The sequence below is a fragment of the Panthera uncia genome, chromosome D4 (assembly GCF_023721935.1).
Source record: "Panthera uncia isolate 11264 chromosome D4, Puncia_PCG_1.0, whole genome shotgun sequence".
In the NCBI taxonomy this organism is placed as follows: Eukaryota; Metazoa; Chordata; class Mammalia; order Carnivora; family Felidae; genus Panthera; species Panthera uncia.
This window is the reverse complement of record NC_064807.1, coordinates 63,615,416-63,640,127: the sequence shown is the minus strand read 5'-3', so window position 1 is coordinate 63,640,127 and position 24,712 is coordinate 63,615,416. Positions and strand designations below refer to the sequence as shown.

At 34.9% G+C, this 24,712-nt stretch overlaps 1 protein-coding gene across 1 annotated transcript in view; it reads right to left on the bottom strand.

Annotated features, from left to right (window-relative positions):
* Positions 1 to 24,712, bottom strand: part of SMC2 (structural maintenance of chromosomes 2) — a 69,638-nt gene that overhangs the window by 38,421 nt on the left and 6,505 nt on the right. The window contains exons 6-15 of the mRNA XM_049635511.1: positions 22,184 to 22,294; positions 21,961 to 22,005; positions 20,634 to 20,867; positions 20,274 to 20,423; positions 17,401 to 17,634; positions 15,840 to 15,999; positions 8,093 to 8,210; positions 7,273 to 7,411; positions 6,797 to 6,916; positions 4,618 to 4,822 (exon numbers count right to left, since the gene is read on the bottom strand). Coding sequence (XP_049491468.1) covers positions 4,618 to 4,822; positions 6,797 to 6,916; positions 7,273 to 7,411; positions 8,093 to 8,210; positions 15,840 to 15,999; positions 17,401 to 17,634; positions 20,274 to 20,423; positions 20,634 to 20,867; positions 21,961 to 22,005; positions 22,184 to 22,294 — 1,516 coding nt within the window. The remainder of the gene's footprint in view (positions 1 to 4,617; positions 4,823 to 6,796; positions 6,917 to 7,272; positions 7,412 to 8,092; positions 8,211 to 15,839; positions 16,000 to 17,400; positions 17,635 to 20,273; positions 20,424 to 20,633; positions 20,868 to 21,960; positions 22,006 to 22,183; positions 22,295 to 24,712) is intronic.

The window sequence follows — 24,712 nt, the reverse complement described above, 5'->3', positions numbered from 1 at the left end:
GACGCGGGGCTCGAACTCACGGACCGCGAGATCGTGACCTGGCTGAAGTCGGACGCTTAACCGACTGCGCCACCCAGGCGCCCCAATAGTAGGGGATTTTAACACCCCACTAATGTCAATGGAAAGATCAAAAAATCCACAAGGAAACAGTGGCTTTGAATGACACACTGGATCAGATGGATTTAACAAATATATTTAGAACATTCCATCTTAAATAGCAGAATACACATTCATTTCAGGTACAAATGGAAAATTCTCCAGAACAGATCACATATTAGGCCACAAAAGAAGTCTCAACAAATTCAAAAAGACTTAAGTTATATCATGCATCTTTTCTGACCACAATGCTATGAAACTAGAAATCAACCACAAGAAAAAGTCTAGAAAGAACAATAAACATATGGAAGATTAAAACATGCTACTAAATTATGAATGGGTCAGCTGAGAAATCAAGGAAGAAATCCTAAAATACATGGAAACAAATGAAAATGAAAACAGTCCAAAACCTTTGGGATGCAGCAAAAGCAGCTCTAAGAGGAAGTTTAGGGCAATACAGGCCAACTTCAAGAAGCAAAAAAAAAAAAAAAAAAAAAAAAAAAATCTCAAACAACTATATCCAAAGGAGCTAAAGAAAGAAAAAACAAAACCCCAAAACAGCAGAAGGGAGAAAATAAATATTAGAGCAAAAATAAATGCTATAGAAATTAAAAGAACAAAACAGATAAATGGTTCCTTAAAAAGATGAACAAAATTGATAAATCTTCAGTCAGAACCATGAAATAACAGAGAAAAAGGACTCAAATAAAATTACAAATGAAAGATGAGAATAACCAACCTCACAGAAACACAAACAACTGTAAGAGAATATTATGACTATATGCCAACAAATTGGACAATGCAGAAGAAACAGATAAATTCCTAGGAACATATAACTTATCAAAACTGAAACTGGAAGAAATAAAAAATTTGAACAGACTGATTACAAGCAAGAAGACTGAATCAGTAATATAAAAATTCCCAAAGAGCAAAGGTCTAGGACAAAGTGGCTTATTCTACCAAACATTTAAAGACGAGTTAATACCTACATTTCTCAAGCTATTCTGAAAGTAGAAAAGGAAGGAAAACTTCCAAATTCATTTTACAAGGCCAGCATTAACCTGATACAAAAACCAGATAAAGGTACTAGAAAAAAAAAAAAAAGACATCTACAGGCCACTATCTCTGATGAACATATATATATATAAATCCCCAACAAAATACTAGCAAATCGAATCCAACAATACATGAAAAAAGTCATTGACCATAATCAAATTAATCAATGTGATCCATCATCAAGAGAAAGGATAAAAATCATATGATCACTTCAACAGATGCAGAAAAAGCATTTGACAAAGTACAACATCCATTCATGATAAAAGCCCTCAACAAAGTAGGTTTAGAGGGAACATACTTCAACATAATAAAGGCCATATATGAAATACCCACAGCTGATATAATATCCAATGGGAAAACAGATTTTACTGTAAGATCTAGAACAAGATAAGAATGCCTACTCTCACTACTTTTATTCAACATAGCACTGGCAGTCCTAGCTCAGGCAATTAGGCAACAAAAAGAAATAAAAGGTATCCAAATTGGTAAGGAGGTGGTAAAACTTTCACTATTTACAGATAACATGATACTATATATAGAAAACCCTAAAACTCCACCAAAAAACTATTAGAACCGATCAGGGAATTGAGTAAAGACGCAGGATACAAAATCAATGTGCAGAAATATGCTGCACTTTCTATATACTAATAATGAAGCAGCAGCAAGAGAAATGAACAATCCTACCAAAAACAGAAAATACCTAGAAATAAACTTAGCCAAGGGGGTGAAACATCTGTACTCTGAACACTATAACACTGATGAAAGAAACTGAAGATGATACAAAGAAAGATATTCCATGCTCATGGACTGGAAAAAATATTATTAAAATGTCTATACTACCCAAAGTAATCTACACTTTTAATGCAATCCATTTTCCACAGTACTAAAACAAACAATCCTAAAATTTATATGGAACCACAAAAGACCCAAATAACCAAAGCAATCTTGAAAAAGAAAAGCAAAGCTGGAGGTATCAGCTTCAAGTTAGATTACAAAGCTGTAGGAATGGAAATAGTATGGTACCAGCACAAAAACAGATACCTAGATCAATGGAAAAGAACAGAAAGCCCAGAAATAAACCCACAACTATATGGTCAATTAATCTTTGACAAAGAAGGTAAGAATATCTAATGGGAAAAAGACAGTCTCTTCAGCAAATGGCATTGGGCAAACTGGTCAGCTACATGCAAAAAACAACAACAACAAAAACAACAACAAAAAAAACCTAGACCACTTTCTTATATCATGCACAAAAATAAACTCAAAATGAACTAAAGACAGAGCTGAGACCTGAAACCATAAAAACCCAGGAAGAGAGGACAGGCAGTGATATCAATGACATAGGTCATAGCAACATTTTTCTACATACGTCTCCTGAGGCAAAGGAAAGGACTACATGAAAATAAAAAGCTTCTGCACAGTGAACAAAACAATCAGCAAAACTGAAAGAGAATCTACAGAATAGAATATATTTGTACCTGACATATCTGATGAAGGATTAGTATCCAAAATATAAAGAATTGACAAAACTTGACTCAAAAAACAAAAAAATCCAACTAAAAAGTGGGCAGAAGACATGGAGAAACATTTCTCCAAAGAAATACAAATGGCCAAAAGACACATGAAAAGAGGCTCATCAAAATCACTCATCATCAGGGAAATGCAAATCAAAACTACAATGAGGTATCACCTCACATCTGTCAAAATGGCTAAAATGAAAACACAGGAGACAAGTGTGGTAGAGGATGTGGAGAAATAGGAACTCTCTTGCACTGTTGGTGGGAATGTACACTGGTGCAGTCACTGTGGAAAACAGTATAGAGGTTCCTCAAAAGGTTAAAAATGGAACCACCCTATCATCCATCCATTGCACTACTGGTACGATTTTGGTGTTTACCAAAAATACACAAAAACACTAACTCAAAGGGATACATGCACCCATACGTTTATTGCAGCTTTATTTACAATATCCAAATTATGTAACCAGCCCTACGTGTCTGTCAACTGATGAATGGATAAAGAAGAGGTGGTGTGTGTGTACATGTACATATGTATATATATACATATATATATATATATGTATATATATAGACATAATATTCAATCATAAAATAGGAAATCTTGCCATTTTCAAGGACATGGATGGACTAAGAAAGTATAATGCTAAATGAAATAAGTCAGTCAGAGAAAGAAAAATACCATACAATTTCACTCATATATGCAATTTAAGGAACAAAGGAAAAAAGAGAGAGAAGCCAAGAAACAGACTCGTAACTATAGAGAACTGATGGCTACCAGATGGAAGGTTGGTAGGGTGATAGGTGAAATAGGTGACAGGGATTATTAAGGAGTGTACTTGTTGGGATGAGCACTGGGTGATGTATGAAATTGTTGGATCACTAAATTGTACACCTGAAATTAATATAACACACTATATTAACTACGCTAAAATTAAATTTAATAAAAAAAACTTATATAATCAATAGAGCATGATCATTTTTCTTTTAATACATTTAGTACTGAGTATTTTTTTGGTATTACTCTTGTCTTCTAGGCTTTCTTTTTGTTGCTGTTTATCTCATACCTTGTGTATCTTGTTAATATTTTACTTTTACCTTTTTGTTCATCATTTAGTTTTAAGCCCAAAAGTAAATAAAGCCAAAAAAACCACAATCAACCTTAAAAGTAAATAAACAGAAAGTCAAATCCATAGATCTTTGCACTTCAATAAAAGATTTTCAAGTCACTAGAAAACGAGTATGCTTAATAACTGTTTTCTACTTCTACTTTTTATAATCGTACCGATCTCATAGATAAGCTATAGAAACGTTAAATGAATTAATGGCATGGTTCTTGGAGTATCATAAGTTATCAATAAACATACAGAGGAAACCATAGTAGTGGTTCAACATTAGCTCTGTAATCCAACTGAGTTAAAATACTAGCTCTAACACTATTTGCCACTGAGTGAATTACTAAACTTTTCTCATTTAATTCCCTAAAAAAAATGGGGAAACTACTTTATAACTACTTTATAAAACTACTTTATAAAACTACTTTATAAAACTACTACTTTATAAAACTACTTTATAAAATAGTTGTAAGGAATGAGAAAAAAGAGCAAATATGTATATCAGGGTGCCTGGGTGGCTCAGTCAGTTGAGTGTCTGACTTTGGCTCAAGTCATCATACTGTGGTTTCTGACTTCGAACCCCACATTGGGCTCTGTGTAAACAGCTCGGAGCCTGGAGCCTGCTTTAGATTCTGTGTCTCCCTCTCTGTTGCTCACCAACTCATGCCCTGTCTCAATCTCTCTTTCTCTCTCTCTCTCTCTCAAAAATGAATAAACGTTAAAAAAATTTTTTTTAGAAAAAAAAAAGCAAATTGTAAAGCACCTGGCATAATATGAATTAAATAAATGTTAACTATTTTTATTTTTTGCAAAAAAACAAACACATAACGTACCTCCACTCAATGTTCCATGAGGATCAAATACATCACCTCCTAGAGTAACAGTTCTGGTCATTATCCTTTTATCAAAGGCCACTTTTTTTGCATTATCCATATTATTACAAACAAATGTTGTTCCAAAGACAAATTCCATTGCTTTCTGAAGTTCTGGTTTGTATTCAACAAGGGAAAGAGCTACATGAACATTGTTAGGGCCAACCTATGGAAAAACAACAGATCTATCACAGTAAATACTACTCCTTTCTTTTCATATATTATTTTATAAAACAGAAGTGCTATACTAGAAATTTAAGTAATACTTAACCGAACACTATAATTCCTTTTGAACTTTCTAAAATGCTATGGAAAACTCAAGAGTTGTAGAACAAATTTCAAGTTTAAACACTAAAAGTTCTACAGCTACATAAAATATTTAGCTAAGGCACCAGACATTATGAGAGTGTCTATTAAGCAAGAGCCAGTACCGAGTTTCTAAATTCAAAATGGACTATGGACACATTCTCTTAATTAAAATACAACAGTTGCTTGGGGCGTCTGGGTGGCTCAGTCAGTTAAGCGTCCGATTTTGGCTCAGGTCATGATCTCGTGGCTTGTGAGCTTGAGCCCTGCATCAAGCTCTGTGCTGACAGCTCAGAGCCTGAAGCCTGCTTCCGATTCTGTCTCCCTCTCTCTGCTCCTCCCCTGTTCATGCTGTCTCTCTCTCTCTCTCTCTCTCTCTCTCAATAAATAAATAAATAAATAAATAAATATTAAAAAAAATTTAAATACAGCTGTTGCTGGATCAACCCAATTATACAAAATGTTTTATTTCAACTATTAATTTGGTTGTTCCACAGTGAATACTTTTTCATTCAAATTAAACATGCTAGGGCAAACAAACAGACCAACAAAAACACATGCTAGGGCAGCCACCTACCAACTACCAAAGTAAAAACACAACTAACAATTGCAAGAGTCAAAAAAAATTTTTTTTAATTCTTCATTTTTTTTTTTAATCCAACTGCCTCTTCTCAACCTTTGTTTATAATATTTTCTTCTGCTCATCTTTTTAAAATAACTAAGCATTCTTTAAGGAGCTTAGTAGTAGCAAGAGAAATCAAAATGAAGGCAGCTGTTTAACAAATGTTCAGCATTGTTCTCTGACACAGCAGCTACCGTTAAAAAGGTCTAAGAGATCTGAATATAAGTATTTTTGCCGTTACCTGAAATCCCAATTTACTACTTACACTCGGACTTGTCCGAAAGCTGAAATAACTTCCAAAACCTTCCAGACCCATTGGTAATTTTTGAAAGTAAATGAAGTACTAACTAGAACACCACCTTTTAATTACTCTGCACTCATTTTCCTTCTCCTAATAGTATATGTATCAATACAACTGTATTTTGAAATAATTTTCATTGAAGGCTTCTCAACATCAGCAAGAACACTGAGTATACATTTAGTATCTTAAATACAAATGCATTTCTAGGTTTCCTAACTGCCATTTCAACTGCTGCTCAATAAAAAAATGGTATCACTGGTGAACATTAGGATTGGCTTCATGTTATTACCTACAGTCACACAACCATAACCAAATGTATGGTCTTGTACTCCTTTGGGGGGAGGGGGGGTTGTGTGTGTTTTTGTTTTTGTTTTTTAACTAATAGCAATACCACTTTAGGTCCACCTTAGCACCTGACTGGGTATCCCAGTTCCTGCCTTTGTATGCCCAGAGGTTGGAAGGCAATGTAGAGATACTTTAATAGAGAAGCATCTCTGCAAGACTGATGGACACCTTCCAAAACCATTGTCACTGTGGGCACTTTGTGCCTGACAGGAAAAAAAAAAAAACAAAAAACTGAAGAATTCTGGTATTTATAAGCTTTGTATATCTAACAACTCAGAGATCAGAAATTTAATGTTATGTGATAGTCATGTGACCTCACTTAAGGTTTAAAGACATTTTAACATTACAACTCTGAAATATCAAAGGGAGTTTGTCTTCCCCCATTTCTATTCTCTTTCTATCTAATTTCACATAAGTCAACTCTTACTTTTTTTTGTAGCTTAACTATTTGAAGTATGGTAACAATACAATTTTATGGTTCCATATATGATTATGTCCCCCAAGTTAATGTCCCCTAACTAAATAAACCAAGTAAGATGTACATAAAACATATAAATAAGACTTACAAGATTCTGTGCGACCCTCAGAGTTTCTGGAGCAATACATCTGGCTGAAATCTTATTCAGTGGAATTATAGTGTATCGACGTTTCAATTCCCCCTTTTCTAGTAGCTTTTTTCCAGTCACCTAAAACATTGTGTATTTGAAATAAAGAAAATATTAATGACAGAAAATATTCAGATGGAAAGAGTACAAGTTTAGGAATCCACAATTAAATATTTAGTGCCTACCATCCTAAATAATCAAAAGTCTAAGACTGATAATAAGCATTCTGGGCTCCTGAATAAGCATGTGACTTCTTTGGGAATACAGTTAATCAAATACGATATAATCAGTAATAAAATAAGAGTCATTAACTGAATTACTGTACTTATAAACCTTAGGAACAGCTTAAAACATAAAGAAAGTACTCCATTGTAGAAACTCATGATTTTTCCAGCTAAAGAGCAATTGTAAATTTTCTTTCATTATAATTAATTTACCTCTGTGTCTACTACAACATTGTAGAGCCTTTCCCCAGCCACCAATTCTAAAGCTGTCGTTGCAGAAGTATCTTTCACACTAATCAGAGACGCTACAAGTCCTTTCACACAATTTCTATTCCAGTTCTTCTCTGGATCCCTAAAATACAACAGATGACAAAAAATTAATGTGAAACAATAAAACAGATTAAGTTATATTTTACTAGTCAAGAGCTCTTTCTGACAACACATTCATTCGAAAGAGAAGCATATACAGTTTTAAGAAAAACAAAAATTTTTAAATGTTCCGGATGACTAGTCAGCTATTGCTTTAAGTCAATCAAAAACTCTTTCAGTATATATTGTTTTCAACATAGCAAAAATAATGTTGATGTTCTTTTTAACACATTACTTTGAGTATTCCATAAAAAAAACCCATGTAGCAAAACAAATTGTAAAATGCTAATATAGATATTTACAGAAACTGTGGACTAAATTTCCCTCATTTTGATCTTAAGAATTCCCCTGCCAACATCTGAAACGTTTCAATAAACATCTAAGAAAAAAATACCAATTAAGGAAAAGCAACTTATAATATTTTTCATACAAAAATCGTAATGTTAAACAAAATTTTCGGACTGCCTTCCAGCTTAAATGAAAATATATCTTGGTTAACATTTCAATAAATGTTTAGGGAAAAAAATCCCAATTAAGGAAAAGCAGCTTACAATACTTTCATACAAAAAACTTGATGTAAATGAAATTTTCACTGTCTTCCAAGCTTAAATAAAAATATATCTTGGCTATTGCTACATTAAAATTTTAGGTTTAAATCTCTTACCTGTAGGCAAATTGAATATTGGGAAATCTGGCTAAGAGAGCTTCATATGTTTCTTTCAATCTACTGATATCACGAGATAACTGCCTGCGCTTTTCCAGAAGTCCTTCCTCTTTGTTTTCTGAATAGTAAATTACAAGTAAATTGAAACAAAATTTTAAAAATACAAATATTCTGTTTTAAAGAAACTATCAGTTTTGGAAACCTCTGTTTCCAAAGCATTCCTGGAAGCAAAATACAAATTTCTGGCATCAAATAAAAAGCATGCTTAACATGAAGAGTCAAGTAGACAATACTACCAACAAATAACAGTAATTTTCACTCTAAGAAACAATATATGAATTGAATAACCACTAATGTGGAAATAAATAACATTTTGGGAATTCTCTAGTGGCACTTCAGTAACTGAAGCAGGAAACTGTCAGTAGTAAGTTTTCACAACTTCAAAGAGCTAGAAAGATGATGGAATAGGAGAATCCCAACTTCACCAAGTCCCACAGATGCTACCAGATAACACCCACATAAGTGTAAACAACCCAAAATGGCCCAAACACTGGCAGAACAGACTCTCCACAGCTAAATGTAGAGAAGAGGCCACAAGGAAGAGGGTAGGAAGGACAGAGATAGAGTCAGGAGCCAAACAGAACTGCAGGAATGCCAATGGGAGGAAAGGACACCAAGGGCACAAACAGAAGAAATGGACCTTCAGTCACACCAGGCACCCCAAGCGCAAGGAACCCATAAGGGGAAGACAAATCCCCATAACATTTGCCTCTGAAAACCAGAGGGGCATAACTTCACAAGTTCTTATCATTAGCAGGGCTTAACTCCTGGCACTTTAAAAATCAGTAGGGTCAGCTCTAAGAGAGCCAAGAAATTGAGAGGAAACTAACTCCTCACCCTTAAAAAGACAGCACAACAAACAGCCCCGCAGATGTATAGCATTTAACAGTAGCAGTTCGAAAAACGCCTGGAATATACTGGTGGGAGATTTGTTTACTAATCTCAAAGAATGTGCTGGAGGGGCAGGAATCCTTGAGAGACTTCTCCAGGAACAAAAGAACTGGCAGGCACCATTTCCTTCTTTAGTCCCTCAGCCTAGACACACAGACACTTACAGGAAACAGCACAGCTCTCTATCTAGCTTTGCTAACAGTGCTCAACCCCATGTTATAAAACTGTCCCTTCTAGTCAGACCTCTGTTCCAGGTCCCCTCCCACAACAGACCTGTGCAAACCTTGATAATTCTGCTGCCCCACCCCACTTTCGGCTGTGGACCTACCGCTTCCAATATGCCCTGGGTTGGAATTCATCCAAACCAGTGCTATAAGCCAGGCAGGGTACAAGTAGCCCTGACAGGGGACCCATACCACTCTAAAATAACAGCTACACTGTGGAGAAGAGAGGATAATTACACATATCAGTCCTACTGCAGCCCTAGCAGTGGGCTACAATCAGATATCCGGTTTGACTGTAGGCCTCACCCACCAAAGAAAGTTCTCAGGGTACAACATAGGGAAAGCAAGAAACACTTCCGTGCTACCGCATCTCTGGCAAACACTTGATCTGACTCAACTCAAGCCCACAATGGCTCCAGACTGGCCCTCTTAACAACACAGGGACCAAATCCTGTCCAAGACAGGCAAACAGAAACATTCCAGATGACTGGACTGAAAGCAAAAACAGCTTAGTCACAATACTAAGGTACATGCATTACACATAGGAGATACAGCTAAAGCATCAGGTTCTAGTGCACAACAGACATTGCATTGCAGGGCACTACAGGAACTCTTCTTCATAAGGTCATTACTTTCAAGAGCAGGAGACATAACTAGTATTCCTAACATGTAGAAATAGACACACAGAGTTAGACAAAATGGACAAGAGAATATATCCCAAAGGAAAGAGAAGGTAAAACCACAGCAAAAGAGCTGAATGAAATGGAGATGAGTAATATGTCTGATAGAGAATTTAAAGAAATGGTCATAAAGATACTCACTGGACTTAAGAGTGAACAAAGAGATAGAAAACATAGAATATAACCAATCAGAGATGAAGACCTCAATAAGTGAAATTAAAAATACACTAGATAGCACACATAGCACACAAGAGGAATCTGACAAATGAATGGATCAGCAACCTAGAGGACAGGGTAACAGAAAACAATCAGGCTGAACAGGTGGTAGAAAAACATAATAAAAAATGAAAACACATTTGGGGAGCTCTGCAATACCAACAAGTGTAATAACTTTCCCTTTATAAAGATCCTGGAAGAAAAAGAGGGGCTGAAAATTTGAAGAAATAATAGCTGAAAACTTCCCAAATCTAGGTAAGAAGAAAGAAATCCAGATCCAACAGGCACAGAGACCCTCAAACAAAATCAACCCAAGGAAGCCCACAGTGAGACACATGGTAATTAAAATGGCAAAAAACAGTGATATATGGAACATTTTAAAAGCAATTAAGAGAAGATAGTTACAAACAAAGAAAACCTCATAAGGCTATCAGCTGATTTTTCAGTGGAAACTTTGCAAGCCAGAAGGGAGTAGCAGGATACATTCAAATGCTGAAAGAAAAAAAAAAAAACCTGCAGCCAAGATTATTCTAGGCTATCATTCCCAAGAAAGAGACAAAGAGTTTTCTAGATGAACAACAGTTTAAAGAATTCATGACCACTAAACCAGTCCTACGAGAAATGTTAAAGGAGACTCTGAGTGGAAAAGACCATAAGCAGAAATAAGAAAAATAAGAAGTACAGAAGCAGTAAAACGAAGTATACCTATAACGTGGGGGGGGGAAACAGGTTCAAACTTAAGCGACTATCAACTTAACATAGACTGCTATGTGACTAAGATGTTATATACAAACCCAATGGTAACCACGAATCAAAAGCCAGTAATAGATATGCAAAGAATAAAGACATGGAATCCAAGTATATTCAAAAAAAAAAAAAAAAAAAAAAAAGCCAGCAAGCCATGAGAGAAGAGCAAGAGAAGAAAGGAACAGAGAACTATAAAAACAAGTAACAAATTGGCAATAAGTATAGACCTATCAATAATTACTTTGAAAGTAAATGGACTGAATTCTCTAGTCAAAATATACAGGGTAATAAAATGGATAAAAAAACAAGAGTGCTGCCTACAAAGACTAATTTCAGACCTAAAGACACATGCAGATTAAGAGTGAAGGGATAGAAAAGCATTTATCATCCAAAAAGTGAACAGAAACAAAGAAGGGTGCTATATAAGCGATCAAACAAGAAGATATATCAGTTATAAATATTTATGCATCCAACATGGAAGCATCCAAATACATAAAGCAGCTAATAACAAACATAAAGGAAACTAACTGATTGTAATACAATAATGGTAGGGGATGTTAACACCTCACTTACATCAATGCATAGATCATCCAAACAAAAAGTCAACAAGGAAACAGTGGGTCTGAATGACACACTGGAGCAGATAGATCCAATAGATATTATTCAGAACATTCTATCCTAAAATAGCAGTATATACATTCTTTTCAAATAAGTGCACATGGAATATATTCAGAAGAGATCACAAATTAGGCCACAAAAGGAGTCTCAATTCAAACAGATGAAAGTCCTACCATGCAACTTTTCCAACCACAGCACTTGAGAAACTAGAAATCAACCACAAGAATAAGTCTGAAAAAAAAAAAAAAAAAAAAAAAAAAAAAAAAAAAAAAAAAAAAAAAGAATAAGTCTGGACAAATATATGAAGGATAAAAACATGCCACTAAATAATGAATGGGTCAACCAAGAAAATGCATAAATGAAAACATAATGGTCCAAAATCTTTGGAATGCAGCAAAAGCATTTCTAAGAGGGAAGTTTACAGCAATACAGGCCTACCTCAAGAAGCAAAAAACATTTCAAAGGATCTAACCTTATACCTAAAGGAGCTTTGAACAACAAACAAAACCCAATACCAGCAGAAGAAAGGAAATAATAAAGATTACAGCAGAAACAAATGAAATAGAAACTAAAAGAACAGTAGAACAGACAAAAGGAACCAGGAGTTAGTTTTCTGAAAAGATCAACAAAATTGACAAACCTTTAGAAAGATTCAGCAAGAAAAACGATTCATGAGTTTGAGCCTGTATCGGGCTCTGTGCTGATAGCTCAGTGCCTGGAGCCTGCTTTGGATTCTGTGTCTGCCTCTCTCTGCCCCTCCCCCACTCATGCTCTGTCTCTCTCTCTCTCTCTCTCTCTCTCTCAAAAATTTTAAAAAATTAAAAAAAAAAAAAAAAAAAAAAGATGGGGCACCTGGGTGGCTCAGTCAGTTAAGCGTCCGACTTCAGCTCAGGTCATGATCTCACAGCCTGTGAGCCCCGCGTCAGGGTCTATGCTGACAGCTCAGAGCCTGGAGCCTGCTTCGGATTCTGTGTCTCTCTCTCTCTCTCTGCCCCTCCCCTGCTCATGCTCTGTCTCTGCCTCAAAAATAAATAAAAACATTAAAAAAAAAATTTTTTTTTAAGAAAATTTGAACAGGCTGACTACCATCAATGAAATTGAATCAGTAATCAAAAAAACTCCCAACAAACAAAAGTCCAGGACCAGATGGCTTCACAGGCAAATTCTACCTTCTCTTAAAGAAAAGTTAATACCTATTCTTCTCAAACTATTCCAAAAATAGAAAAGAAAAACTTGCAAATCTCCTCCTAAGAGGCCGGCATTGCTTTGTTACAAAACGAGATAAAGACACTAAAAAAAAACAAAACCAAAACAAAAACACTACAGGCCAGTATCTCTAATGAATACAGATGCAAATATTCTCAACAAAATTTTAGCAAACTGAACTCAACAATATGTTAAAAAAAAATCACTCACATCAAGTGGGATTTATTCCTGAGTTGCAAAGAACATTAAATATTCACAAATCAGTGAACTTAGCACATTACATCAACACGATAAAGGATAAAAACCATATAATCATTTCAGTAGATGCAGAAAAAGCATTTCACAAAGTACAACATCCATTCATGATAAAAGCCCTCATCAAAGTGGGTTTATAGGGTATATACCTCAACATAAAAAGACCTTATATGAACAACCCATAGCTATCATATTAAATGGGGAAAAACAGCTTCTCCTCTAAGATCAGGAACTAGACAAGGATGCCCACTCTCATCACTTTTACGCAACATAATACTGGAAGTCCTAGTCACAGCAATCAGGCAACAAAAAGAAATAAAGGCATCCAAATTGGTAAGAAAGAAGTAAAAGTTTTACTATTTGCAGATGACATGATACCATATATAGAAAACATTAAACACTCCCTCAAAAATCTACTAGAACTGATCAAAGAATTCACTAAGGTTGCAGAATACAAAAATCAATATGCAGAAATCCGTTGCATTTCCATATACTAGTAACAAAGTAACAGAGAAATTAAGAAAACAATCCCATTTACAGGTGCACCAAAAGTAATAAAATACCTAGGTATAAATTTAACCAAGGTGGTGAAACACCTGTACTCTTAAAACTATAAAACACTGATTAAAGAAAACTGAAGATGAATGGAAAGATATTCCATGCTCATAGACAAGAATAAAAATAACATTAAAATTTCCATACTACCCAAAAGCAATCTACAGTTTTAATGCAATACCTATTAGAATACCAACAGAACTACAACAAACAATCCTAAAATTTGCATGGAACCACAAAAGACCCTGAATAGTGAAAGCAATCTTGAAAAAGAACAAAACAGGGAATATCATAATCCCAAATTTCAAGACACACTTCAAAGGCATAGTAATCCAAACAGTATGTACAGGCACAAAAATAGACACACAGATCAACAGAAGACAGAGCCCAGAGACCCATGGTTATATGGTCAACTAATCTTCAACAAAGGAGGAAAGCATATGCAATATAAAAGACAGTCTCTTCAAAAAATGGTGTAGGGAAAACCAGACAGCTATATGAAAAGAACGAAACTGGACACTTTCTTAGACCCTATACAAAAATAAACTCAAAATAGATTAAGGACCTAAATGTGAGACCTGAAACCATAGAAGTTCTGGAAGAGAGCACAGGCGGTAATTTCTCCAACACAGGCAATGGCAACATTTTTCTAGTCTCCCGAGGCATGGGAAACAAGTAAAAATAAACTTGGGAGTACATCAAAATAAAAAGCTTCTGCACAGCACAGGAAACAAATGATAAAACTGAAAGACAACCTATGGAATGGGAGAAGATATCTGCAAATGACATATCCGGTACAGGGTTAGTATCCAAAATATACAAAGAACTTATACAACTCAACACCAAAAAAACAAATAATCCAATTAAAAATGGGCAGAAGACATGAAAAGAGGTATCTCTAATGAGGACATACAGATGTTCAATAAACACATGAAAAGATGCTCAACATCACTAATCACTAGGGAAATGCAAATCAAAACCACAATGAGTTATCACCTCATACCTGTGAAAATAGCTAAAATCAAAACCAGAAGAAACAAGTGCTGACAAGGATATGTAGAAAGAGGAACCTTCATGCACTGTTTATGGGCATACAGAGTGGTGCTGTCACTGTGGAAAGGAGTATGGAGGTTCCTCAAAAAATTACAAATAGAATTACCATACAATCCAGCAATTCCACTACTGGGTTTTTACCCAAAGAAAATTAAAACATCAATTTGAAAAAATATAAACATCCTGTGTTTATTGCAGCATTATTTGCAATAGCCAAATTATGGAAGCAGCCCACATGTCTATCAATAGAATAATGGAAAAAGATGTGCTATACATATACAATGGAATATTACTCAGCCACAAAGAATGAAATCGTATCATTTGCAATGTGGATGGATCTAGAGATTACAATCCTAAATTAAATAAATCAGTCAGAAAAAGACAATTACGATATGATTTTACTCACATGTAGAATTCAGGAAACAATAAAAAGAGACAAACCAAAAAACAGACTCTTAACTATAGTTAACAAACTGATGAGGAGGTGGGTGGGAGGATGGGTGAAATGAAATAAGTGATAGGGATTAAGAGTACACTTATGATGAGCACTGAGTAATGAACGGAACTGTTGAATCACTAGGTTTTATACCTGACACTAATATAGCACTGCAAAAAAAAAAAAAAAAAATCAAAGACCTGTTTTATACTTAGTTGACCCTTGAACAACCGGGTTGTTCTGCAGGAGATCAGGGGCACCGACAGACACCTCCTCCCTACACAGTTCCAAATTCATGTTTCACTGTTTTTAAGTAGGCTCTACACTCACTGTGGAGCTTGAACTCACAACTCTGAAACCAAGAGTTGCATGCTCTACCAGTTGAGTCAACCAGGTGCCCCTAAATCTGTGTTTAACTTCTGATCCCCAAACTTAATAGCGAAATGCTGACAAGAAGCCTTACTGGTAGCATAAACATTACACACACATTGTATATGTATTGTATATTGTATTCTTACAATTAAGTAAGCTAGAGAAAGAAAATGTTAAGAAAATCATAAGGAAAATACACTTACAGTACTCAACTGTATTTATCAAAAAAAAAAAAAAAAAAAAGCATCAAGTAAGTGGGCCCATGCAAGTTCAAACGTGTTGTTCAGGGATCAGTTGTATTTACGAGTATGTCTTATACTAACACCCATTAATACGGTAAAAAAAACAAACTCCTACTTGCTATTTCCTTTATTTAGTTTTTATCAACAATCACTACCTCCTAATGATTTAATATCATGTGTTTCAATGCAAACCTTCATAATTTAGCTTTTTCATTTCAGCTTCAAGTTTTTCTTTAAGTTTCTTCACAGCTTCTAAAGCTTCTTGATCCTTCCTATAGCCACTATCCATCTTCTTAACTTCAGCTTGTTTAGTCTTTAATTCTTGTTGGGCATGTTTCAACTTCATCTGAGCCTGTTATTGAAAATTTAATAGACTATGTGAGGCAGATAGTGCTGGTGATTAAATGGCCACAGGTGCAGATTAGTTTAAGAAACGTCAGCTTGGAAAATGTAACTGGTCACTTGCATTAACATCTTAAAGAAATCAATCATTTCCCAATACTTTCTGCTCATAAAACTACTCAGAGTATAAAATATATGCTTAACATAAATCACTAAGTTATTTACTCCATATTTTTAATACTTACAAAGGACGACATTAATGAGTCCAAAAATTATATGAAAGAGTAATTGTCATTAGCTGATTAAATTAAAAACACATCAGAAAGCTACTAATCAGAACACTAACTAGTTCCCTTCCTTTCCACTTAGGTATGCATATTTGTACTTGTATACTATTTGTGAGTGTTGTTCAATTAACAGTGGAGAGACTGTATTGAGCAGTAAGAAAATTATACAGGAAAGTGAACTTAAGCTGACAAGAGAAATTTCAATGCTTGGAGTCTGATATGCGAATGCTAGTTTATATAAATGAGTACCGTTCCTTAAAAGCATGAACTAGTACTTTGAGATCTGGCTGGATGTCTCCTCCCCCTAAAACTGAGTAATGGCTTTTTCCCAACATATAATAAGTTAACAGAAAAACTGAGAGGATTTAAAAGTTTTTCTGTTATTGATTTCTTACAAATTTTTTGTGACCTTCAGCGTTGAGTGGAAAAGTTGCAAACATTTAACAGAAAATGCTGAATATGATTAATACAAACACACACAGGAACATGTATATTTGTAAAGATGAGCCCTCTGTTAAAAAAATAAAGACTGTGTGTATATATATATATTTTTTTTTCTGCAATCAAAACTGTTGCATTCATAGGACTTTAAAAGATGCACAACTATCTAAACAAATTTGAAAGTCTTTACTGACAAGCTTCAAAGGTTATGAAATCCGTATAGGGAAACCAAAGACGAGAAGGGGGTAAGTGGGAGGGAGAGATACTTCCAAGGATGAAAGGTAAGAACTAAGTGTGGTGACCACAGAAATGGAAAGGATGTTTGTTTTCCTGTTAAAGCTTAAGACTTCGACTTTATGTTGTCAATAAAAAAGTGAAAAGAGCGCAAAAAAAAAATTAACCTAAAATATTCCGTACAATACTACAAAATAGAATAAAGCATTTATTGCATTTATAATTTCAACTAACCTATAAGGGTATTTAATATTTTATAGCATCTTAAACTATCATCGATATTTAGCAGTTAGCATATTTGAATTTCACTGCATTGAGCGCTACTGAGTAGCAGAGTAACAAATTCCTTGACATTGGCAATGGTTATAAAACGTTGAAAATAATCAGATCACCATAATGTGGAGCTTCTAAAAAAATGCAATCACACAGCGCTGAATGTCTATATTTACCTGTTTGGCTTCTGTCTGAGCTTTACTTATGTCGTTTTTACAGGCCATCATTTGACCAGCAAGAGTTGCTTCTGCTCCATCTTCATTACTAGACAGTCCAGCGGAAACAGCGTTGAAGTGCTGCTGTGCCGCAGCCAAAGCTTCAGCATCTTTATTACTTGCTTCCTGAAGGGCATTCAGCCCATCTGTTATCTTCTTAACCTCTTTTTCCTTTGCTGCTAAAGTTTTAGAATCCTTCAGGAAGATTTTAATATTGAAGAGTATTATATTTTAGGAAACACATCCATTTTTTCTTATCTACCCATACCCTTATGCCATCAAATTTCATAGCAATTTGAAGTGGGCATGGTTAAAAGGAAAATAATTTAACCATCCCAACTTTAAATACTTAATCCTCATTTTAAAATTCACCCTGTTTTTAGGATAAATGTGTCCTTAGTATTCCAAATACTACTGGAAATACTTTCATTCTGTGTGTTACGGTCTAATCTAGAAATTAGCTAAAACAGCATAAACAAACGATTTGAAGCAACTAAAAATCACTTCCTAAAGCTCTAAAATTGAACTAATAACTATCCTACTCCAAGCTTCAAAGCAGAGATTGTAGGATGAAGAGCATGTACATGAAAACATATTTATAAACTATTAAAGACCATAAAATTTAAATATTAAATACTAGTGGAAACAGCATTATTAATAATTAACCCCTTTTAAGTTATATACACGAACACCATAAACACTAAGATACCAACACTGGAAAAAAAAAATCCAGCTATACTATTTACATGAGAGTGACCAGAAATTTTGGCTCACAAGTTTAATTCATGATTCATTAAATATTTATTAGAGGTTTACCATGTATCAGTCATTGTTCTAGACATTAAAGACACAGATTCCTCAGGGACCCTATATTCTAGAGAAGCATAGTAAAAAAATAAAGCAATGTAAAGGGATAGAAACTGATGGAAACTATTTTAAGAACAATGAAGGAAGGCCTTTTTGTGATGACATTTTGAGCAGAAACCTAAATGAAATAAAAGGAGTGATCGATCATGCTAATACTACGGGGACCCACACTAGGCAAGCTCTGTGAAATATGCTTGGGTGTTTGAGGAACTATTTGGTGTTGGACCACCGTGAGCAAGTGGAAAGGAGCTAGGGTCTCATAGGCCATGGTGAAGACTAAATTTAATTATACATGTGACTTTGAAACCATTAATGAATTTTAAGAACAAGAGTGATGTGATCCAGTTTATATTTTAGCTTTTGTAAAGAACAGATTGTAGAATGGCAAGAGTAAAAAGCAAGGCAACTAACAGGGACATCATTACAGCATCCCTCCTAAGACATGAATGATGGCCTGCAGTAAAGCAGCGATAGACATGAAAAGTGGCTATATTCAGGAAGTACTTTTAAAGTCAAGAGAATTTGCTGATGGATTAGATACAGAGTTTGAGAAAAAGGGGGGAATGCAAGAAGACTCTAGGATTTCTGGACTGAACAATTAAATTAATAGTGGCGCCATTTTCTGACATAGGGAAAAATTCAATAACTCAAGGAGGTTTGGGTAGGTAGAGTTTTATTTTGGATATGTAAAGTTTTAGACTTTTTGTTAGTCATCTATGTAAAAATATCAATTAAATAACTGGACAAATAAGTTTTAGACATTTTTTAGTCACCTATGTAACAATGTCAATTAAATAGCTGGACAAAAAAATCTAGAATTCAGGGAAGGAGTCAAGGCTAATTATAGATCTGAAAGGCATCAACATATAAATATTATAGGGCTACAGGCCTGGATGGAATTAGCTGAGAAAGGAGTGTATATAAAAGAAGTCTGCACTAGCCCAGGGGCATGCCAACATCTGTTATTTTGATTTCTATTTCTAGACTGGCTTCAATATTCCTATATTCAACTACCTAATCAACAGATCTACTTAGACGTCTAACAGGCACCTCAAGCCTATTATGTTCACACCGTACTTCCTCCTATTCTCTACTAAGCTAACGATATTTCCAATTGTCAAGGAGAGAAATCTGTAGTATCCTTCAGTCCTTTTAACAACCAACTCAACAACCAATCTGCCAGGTCTAACTCGTTGGACCTACCTTTACAATACTCATAAAATCCCAAAACTTCTCTCAATACACCTGCTTATATACTGCATTTATCCAAGGGCTATCCTCTAGACTGGTACCTACTACCTGGATTTCCTCCCTGCTTCTTCCCGTTAGGTTATTCTCTAAACATCAAGAAAAGTACGATTAAAATATAAAAAATGTTGTTCCTCTGCTCAGCCAACTCCAGTGGCTTCCCATGTCACTCAGAATAAAGGTCAAAGTCCTTCACGTGTCTTATAAAATCACATGTGATCCTACACCTTTTACCTTTCTGCATTCCTACTACTTAGTGCTGAAGAGCCACACTGATCAATCTTATATTTCCAATATCTTTGGCACCTGGGGCAATTGCTCTTCTGCCTCGTACATCTTCTCCCACAACCAATTTATTTACATGGTTCTGACTTCCTTCAGGTCTTATTAATGAAATAGCACCCTCTCAATGAGACCGTCAGTGGTTACCCAATTTAAAATCCCACACCTTACCCACCTCCCTTATATTCCTAAAACTCTACCCTGCTTTTTCTCCAAATCTGTTATCACTATATAACACACTGCAGATTTCATTTATTTTATCATCATTCTCCTCATTGGAATGAATACCCAAAAGGCATTTTGTCCATATTTGTCATTTTGTCCACTGCTATATCCCCAGCCCAAACAACTATACTGTCCGTAGCATACACTCAATAAATATTAATAAAATGGATAAGTGTTAACCAAGAGAAATTAAATCAAGCTTATTTACTTACCTCAACCATATTTTTTTCCAGCTCTTTGCGTTTGTTCTCTTCACTTGCCAGATTTTTCTTCTTGAGATCAAAGGCACTTTGAGATTTAGTATTAACTCGCTGAGCGTCTGCAAGAGCATCTTCTAAAGATCGGAGTATACCTCCAATTTCCTATAATCAAATGCAGCCAATCCAATCAGCATACTTGTAATTTGTTCATGTCATCATGTTCTTGTATAACTTCTGTAAGATTTACTTTTTATAAGCTATGTTATTATCACACGTTAAGATGATCAATACAGAAGACAATGCCAGTGGACCTCACTTATTACAATTTTTTTTCCCACAGTATATTATCTGTTCTTACATATTATGTCTGACCTTATCTTTTCTTCTTTCCAACTCTTCTATTTCATGGCTAAGTGCTTTTATTTTTTTATCATTCTCAGATAATTTTTCTTGAAGCTTTACAACTTTATCTTGCATTTCTTTTAACTCCTCAGCTGAGCGTTCTTTTGTATCTTCAGCCAGCAAAAACTGATAAGCAATATATAAACGACTCAAATGTTCTATTTCCCTCATTACTTTTTGGTACTCCAAGTAGGAAGATCTTTCCTGGAAGAGAAATCACCAATAAAGTATAACTCAAACTTCAAAATTTTCAACAAACTTAGAAAGACTCAAACTACAGCAACATGTATAAAATTTCCCATCACATAATAGACTTTGTCTTAGATTAGTGATCATGGATTATAGAAATTTTAACATTAGATCTCTAGCTTTTCAGATACCATTATACCATCTCCAGTGAATCCTGTGTGGTTGTTTCTTTTAATATATAATCAGGCAGTTGAGATTAACAAAGAAATGTGGACACAAGGTTCACAGACTGGGGGGTAGTAAGTAGTCTACAAACTACACAACCACCAATGATACATTATTACATGTATTTTGAAATAGTATTTACCAGGATGCCTACCCAACATTCAATCATGTAACTATTTACAAACATTTGCTCACACATTATTAAACTTGATTCTGATAAGGACCCCCTAGGGCAGACAGAATAATCAAAATCCCTAACCACACCTTTTCAGATTTGCCAATAACATCCACATTATTGGCAAATCCATAATACTTTATGGATTCAGAATACAACTCTGAGAAGTATCAAATTTTAATGAGCATTTAATGAAATCCTAAATGTGAAAGTTTAAAACCAATGTGCTATAAATGCATTTTTTCACTGAAATATTATGTCAGAAGCTACAAAGATGATAGAAAAGACCTGGACATTTGTTTTAGTACCTTTCACTTATCAATGGTCTTGACAGCAATAATTGCAGTGGTAGCCCCTATTATCCTAGAAATTATTCACTCTACCAACAGGATTACTAGGAGTGTCATGTCCTCAAGAAATGTTGTTCTGCTCAATTCTACCTCTCCATCTGGGAGATCATTTTCTGAGATTATGAAGAGCAATCTCCAAAATCACTATGATTAATAGGTATGAATGAAGTACATGTCCTCTATAAGCAGAAGTCTGATTAACAAGTACCAACTCTAACTCCTTATCTTATCCCATAGAAAAATTCCTGAGAAGTGGTGTACATTTCATCTCTATGTGTATGATCTTGAATACAATGAAAAATTGTCACCAATTTTGAGAGACATTCTAGATGGCTGTCCTCACATACACAGTATATACCTCTTTTAATTTTTGAATGGTTGGAGTAATCTCTTCTTCAAGTATCTGGAAAATAAAGGAAAATCAAAATTTTCAGTATGTAAAGTACCATTAAAAAATCTGAAAGGAAAAGTAGCATGGAAGTTTAAGGAAAACTGGGGGAGGGGAAATTTCCTCTTTACAGCAGGGAAACTCTAAATGCAAAATTACTCTCTTTACAAACATTTTATATAAATTTAATTACCGTCTTAATTTCTTTCAGCTTAGCCTCTTTTTTTTCTATAGTTTTCTGGGCAGCTATTTTTTTGTATTCATACATCCTGGTTCCAGCTGCTTCTTCTATCATGGATAAAATCTGGAAAGATAATTACATTAATGTTTCAAGAACACAAGATAAATCTCATTGGAGTTTACATTAAGTATATCATTTAAGGTCTTAACCTCACTAAGAATGCTTATCAAAAAAAAGGCCCAAATGGACCAGAGACATTAAGTACATAAAAATGCACGTATTGCCCACAGCCCTAACATTCAAGAAACATTTCTGGCCTTTACTCCAATTCTAAAATTGAACTTCATGCAACACTGAGGCAGAGTAAATCTCTTTTAAAATTGAAGCCAGGGGCATCCGGCTGGCTCAGCAAGTAGAGCGTGCAACTCTTGATTTTGGGGTTGTTGAGTTTGAGCCCCATGTTGGGTATTTAGATTACTTAAAAATAAAAATTTTTAAATAAAAAAATAAAACTGAAGCCAATAATTCCTCTTTTCCTTCAAACATAAGTTTAAAAAAAATAAAGGCTACCAACATTCAGTTTTCATTTTAGAAGCTTCTACTTAAAATTGTTCCAAGAGACTTCAGCCATTTTGTGCCAACAGGATGAAGCATGACATAACATGTGCATCCCAACTGTGGCATGTGCTTTAAGAACTTGGGCAAATAACTTAATCTTCTCTGTGCTGCGGTTTCTTCATCCATAGCGTATGGATAATATCTCACAACACTGTTGAGAATTACACAAAATAATTCACGTAAAAAGCACTCTAAAAAAGGCAAGTACTTATCAATTATAATTTCCTAAGTAAAACAATTTTACCAGCACTCCTTTTTCAGAAGCTTCTACACACCATCAATCCTTATCTCAAAAGGATTATTTCTCTCAAAACTATTCTCATTTCTATGTATTTGGCAGGTTTCAAATTAGAAGTTTCCCTTAAGACATTATCTAAAGAAAATATGCATGACCTACATTCAAATCAGACTGCTATTACCAATTATCAGTTTTCCCCTTAGTTCTCAATAAAAAATAGTAACTAAAGAGCCTTTGTTCTTGTTGAAAACATTCATTCCTTTACACCAACTCTTTTCAAGGGGGCTCCAAGAAAAAAAAACTTTAAGTCTTAATACCCTAAGCAATCCACTGAATGCAATGAATTAATTTCACTGAAATCTTTTTCTGTAGGGTTTAAGTCTGACATGGAACACTGGTTGAGAAAGGCTGCTTGATACAGTCAAAATTTCTTTTAATACTGGGCAATAAAACTCTTAGAAGAAAACACAGAAGTTAAGCTCCTTGACACTGGTCATAGTGAAAAATTTTTTGGATTTGACACCAAAAGCAAAGGCAACGAAAGCAAAAATTAACAAGTGGGACTCTATCTGACTGAACTACCTTCTGACTGAAAACCTTCTGCATAGCAAAGGAAAACATAAACAAAATGAAAAGGCAACCTAGGGAAGAGGAAAAAGTAGTTGTAAATCATTAATCTGCTAAGGGGTTAATATCAAAATACATAAAAAACTTGCATATACAACACAATAGGAAAAAAACAATCTAATTAAAACCTGGGCAGAGGATGCGAACTTTTTCACAAAAGATAGATGAAAGGTATATGAAAGGTATTCAACATCATTACATCAGGGAAATGCAAATTAAAACCATGAGATAACTACCTGTTAGAATAGCTATTATCACAAAGACAAGAAATAACAGGTGCTGGTGATAATGTGGAGAAAAGGGAAACCTTTTCTATATTGTTGATAAGAATGTAAATTGGTGCAGCCATTATGGAAAACTATGAAGATTCCTTAAAAGATTAAAAATAGAACCACCATATGATATAGCAATTATATTTCTGGGTATTTAGCCAAAGAAAACAAAGACACTAACTTGAAAAGATACCTGCATCCCCATGTTCACTGCAGCATTATAATACCAAGACATGGAAACAACCTAAGTGTTGGTGATGAACAGATAAAGAAAATGTGGTATATATACACAATGGACTATTATTCAGCTATTTAAAACAAATGCAATCTTAAATTTTTTTTTTTAATGTTTATTTATTTTTGAGACAGAGAGAGACAGAGCGCGAGTGGGGGAGGGGCAGAGAGAGAGGGAGACACAGAATGTGAAGCAGGCTCCAGGCTCTAAGCTGTCAGCACAGAGCCTGACGCCGGGCTCGAACTCACAGACCGTGAGATCATGATCTGAGCCGAACGTCGGATGCTTAACCGACTGAGCCACCCAGGCGCCCCTAAAACAAATGCAATCTTGCCATTTGTGACAATGTGGATGGAACTGGAGGGTTTTATGCTAAGTGAAATAAGTCAGGCAGAGATAGAGAAATACTGTATAATCGTATTTGTATGTAGAATCTAAAAAGAAAAAAAATGAGATCCTGGAGAACATATTAGGGGTTGCCAGAAATAGGGGTTAAAGGGTGGACAAAATGGGTACAGGTGATCAAAGGTACAACCTTCCAGTTACAAACA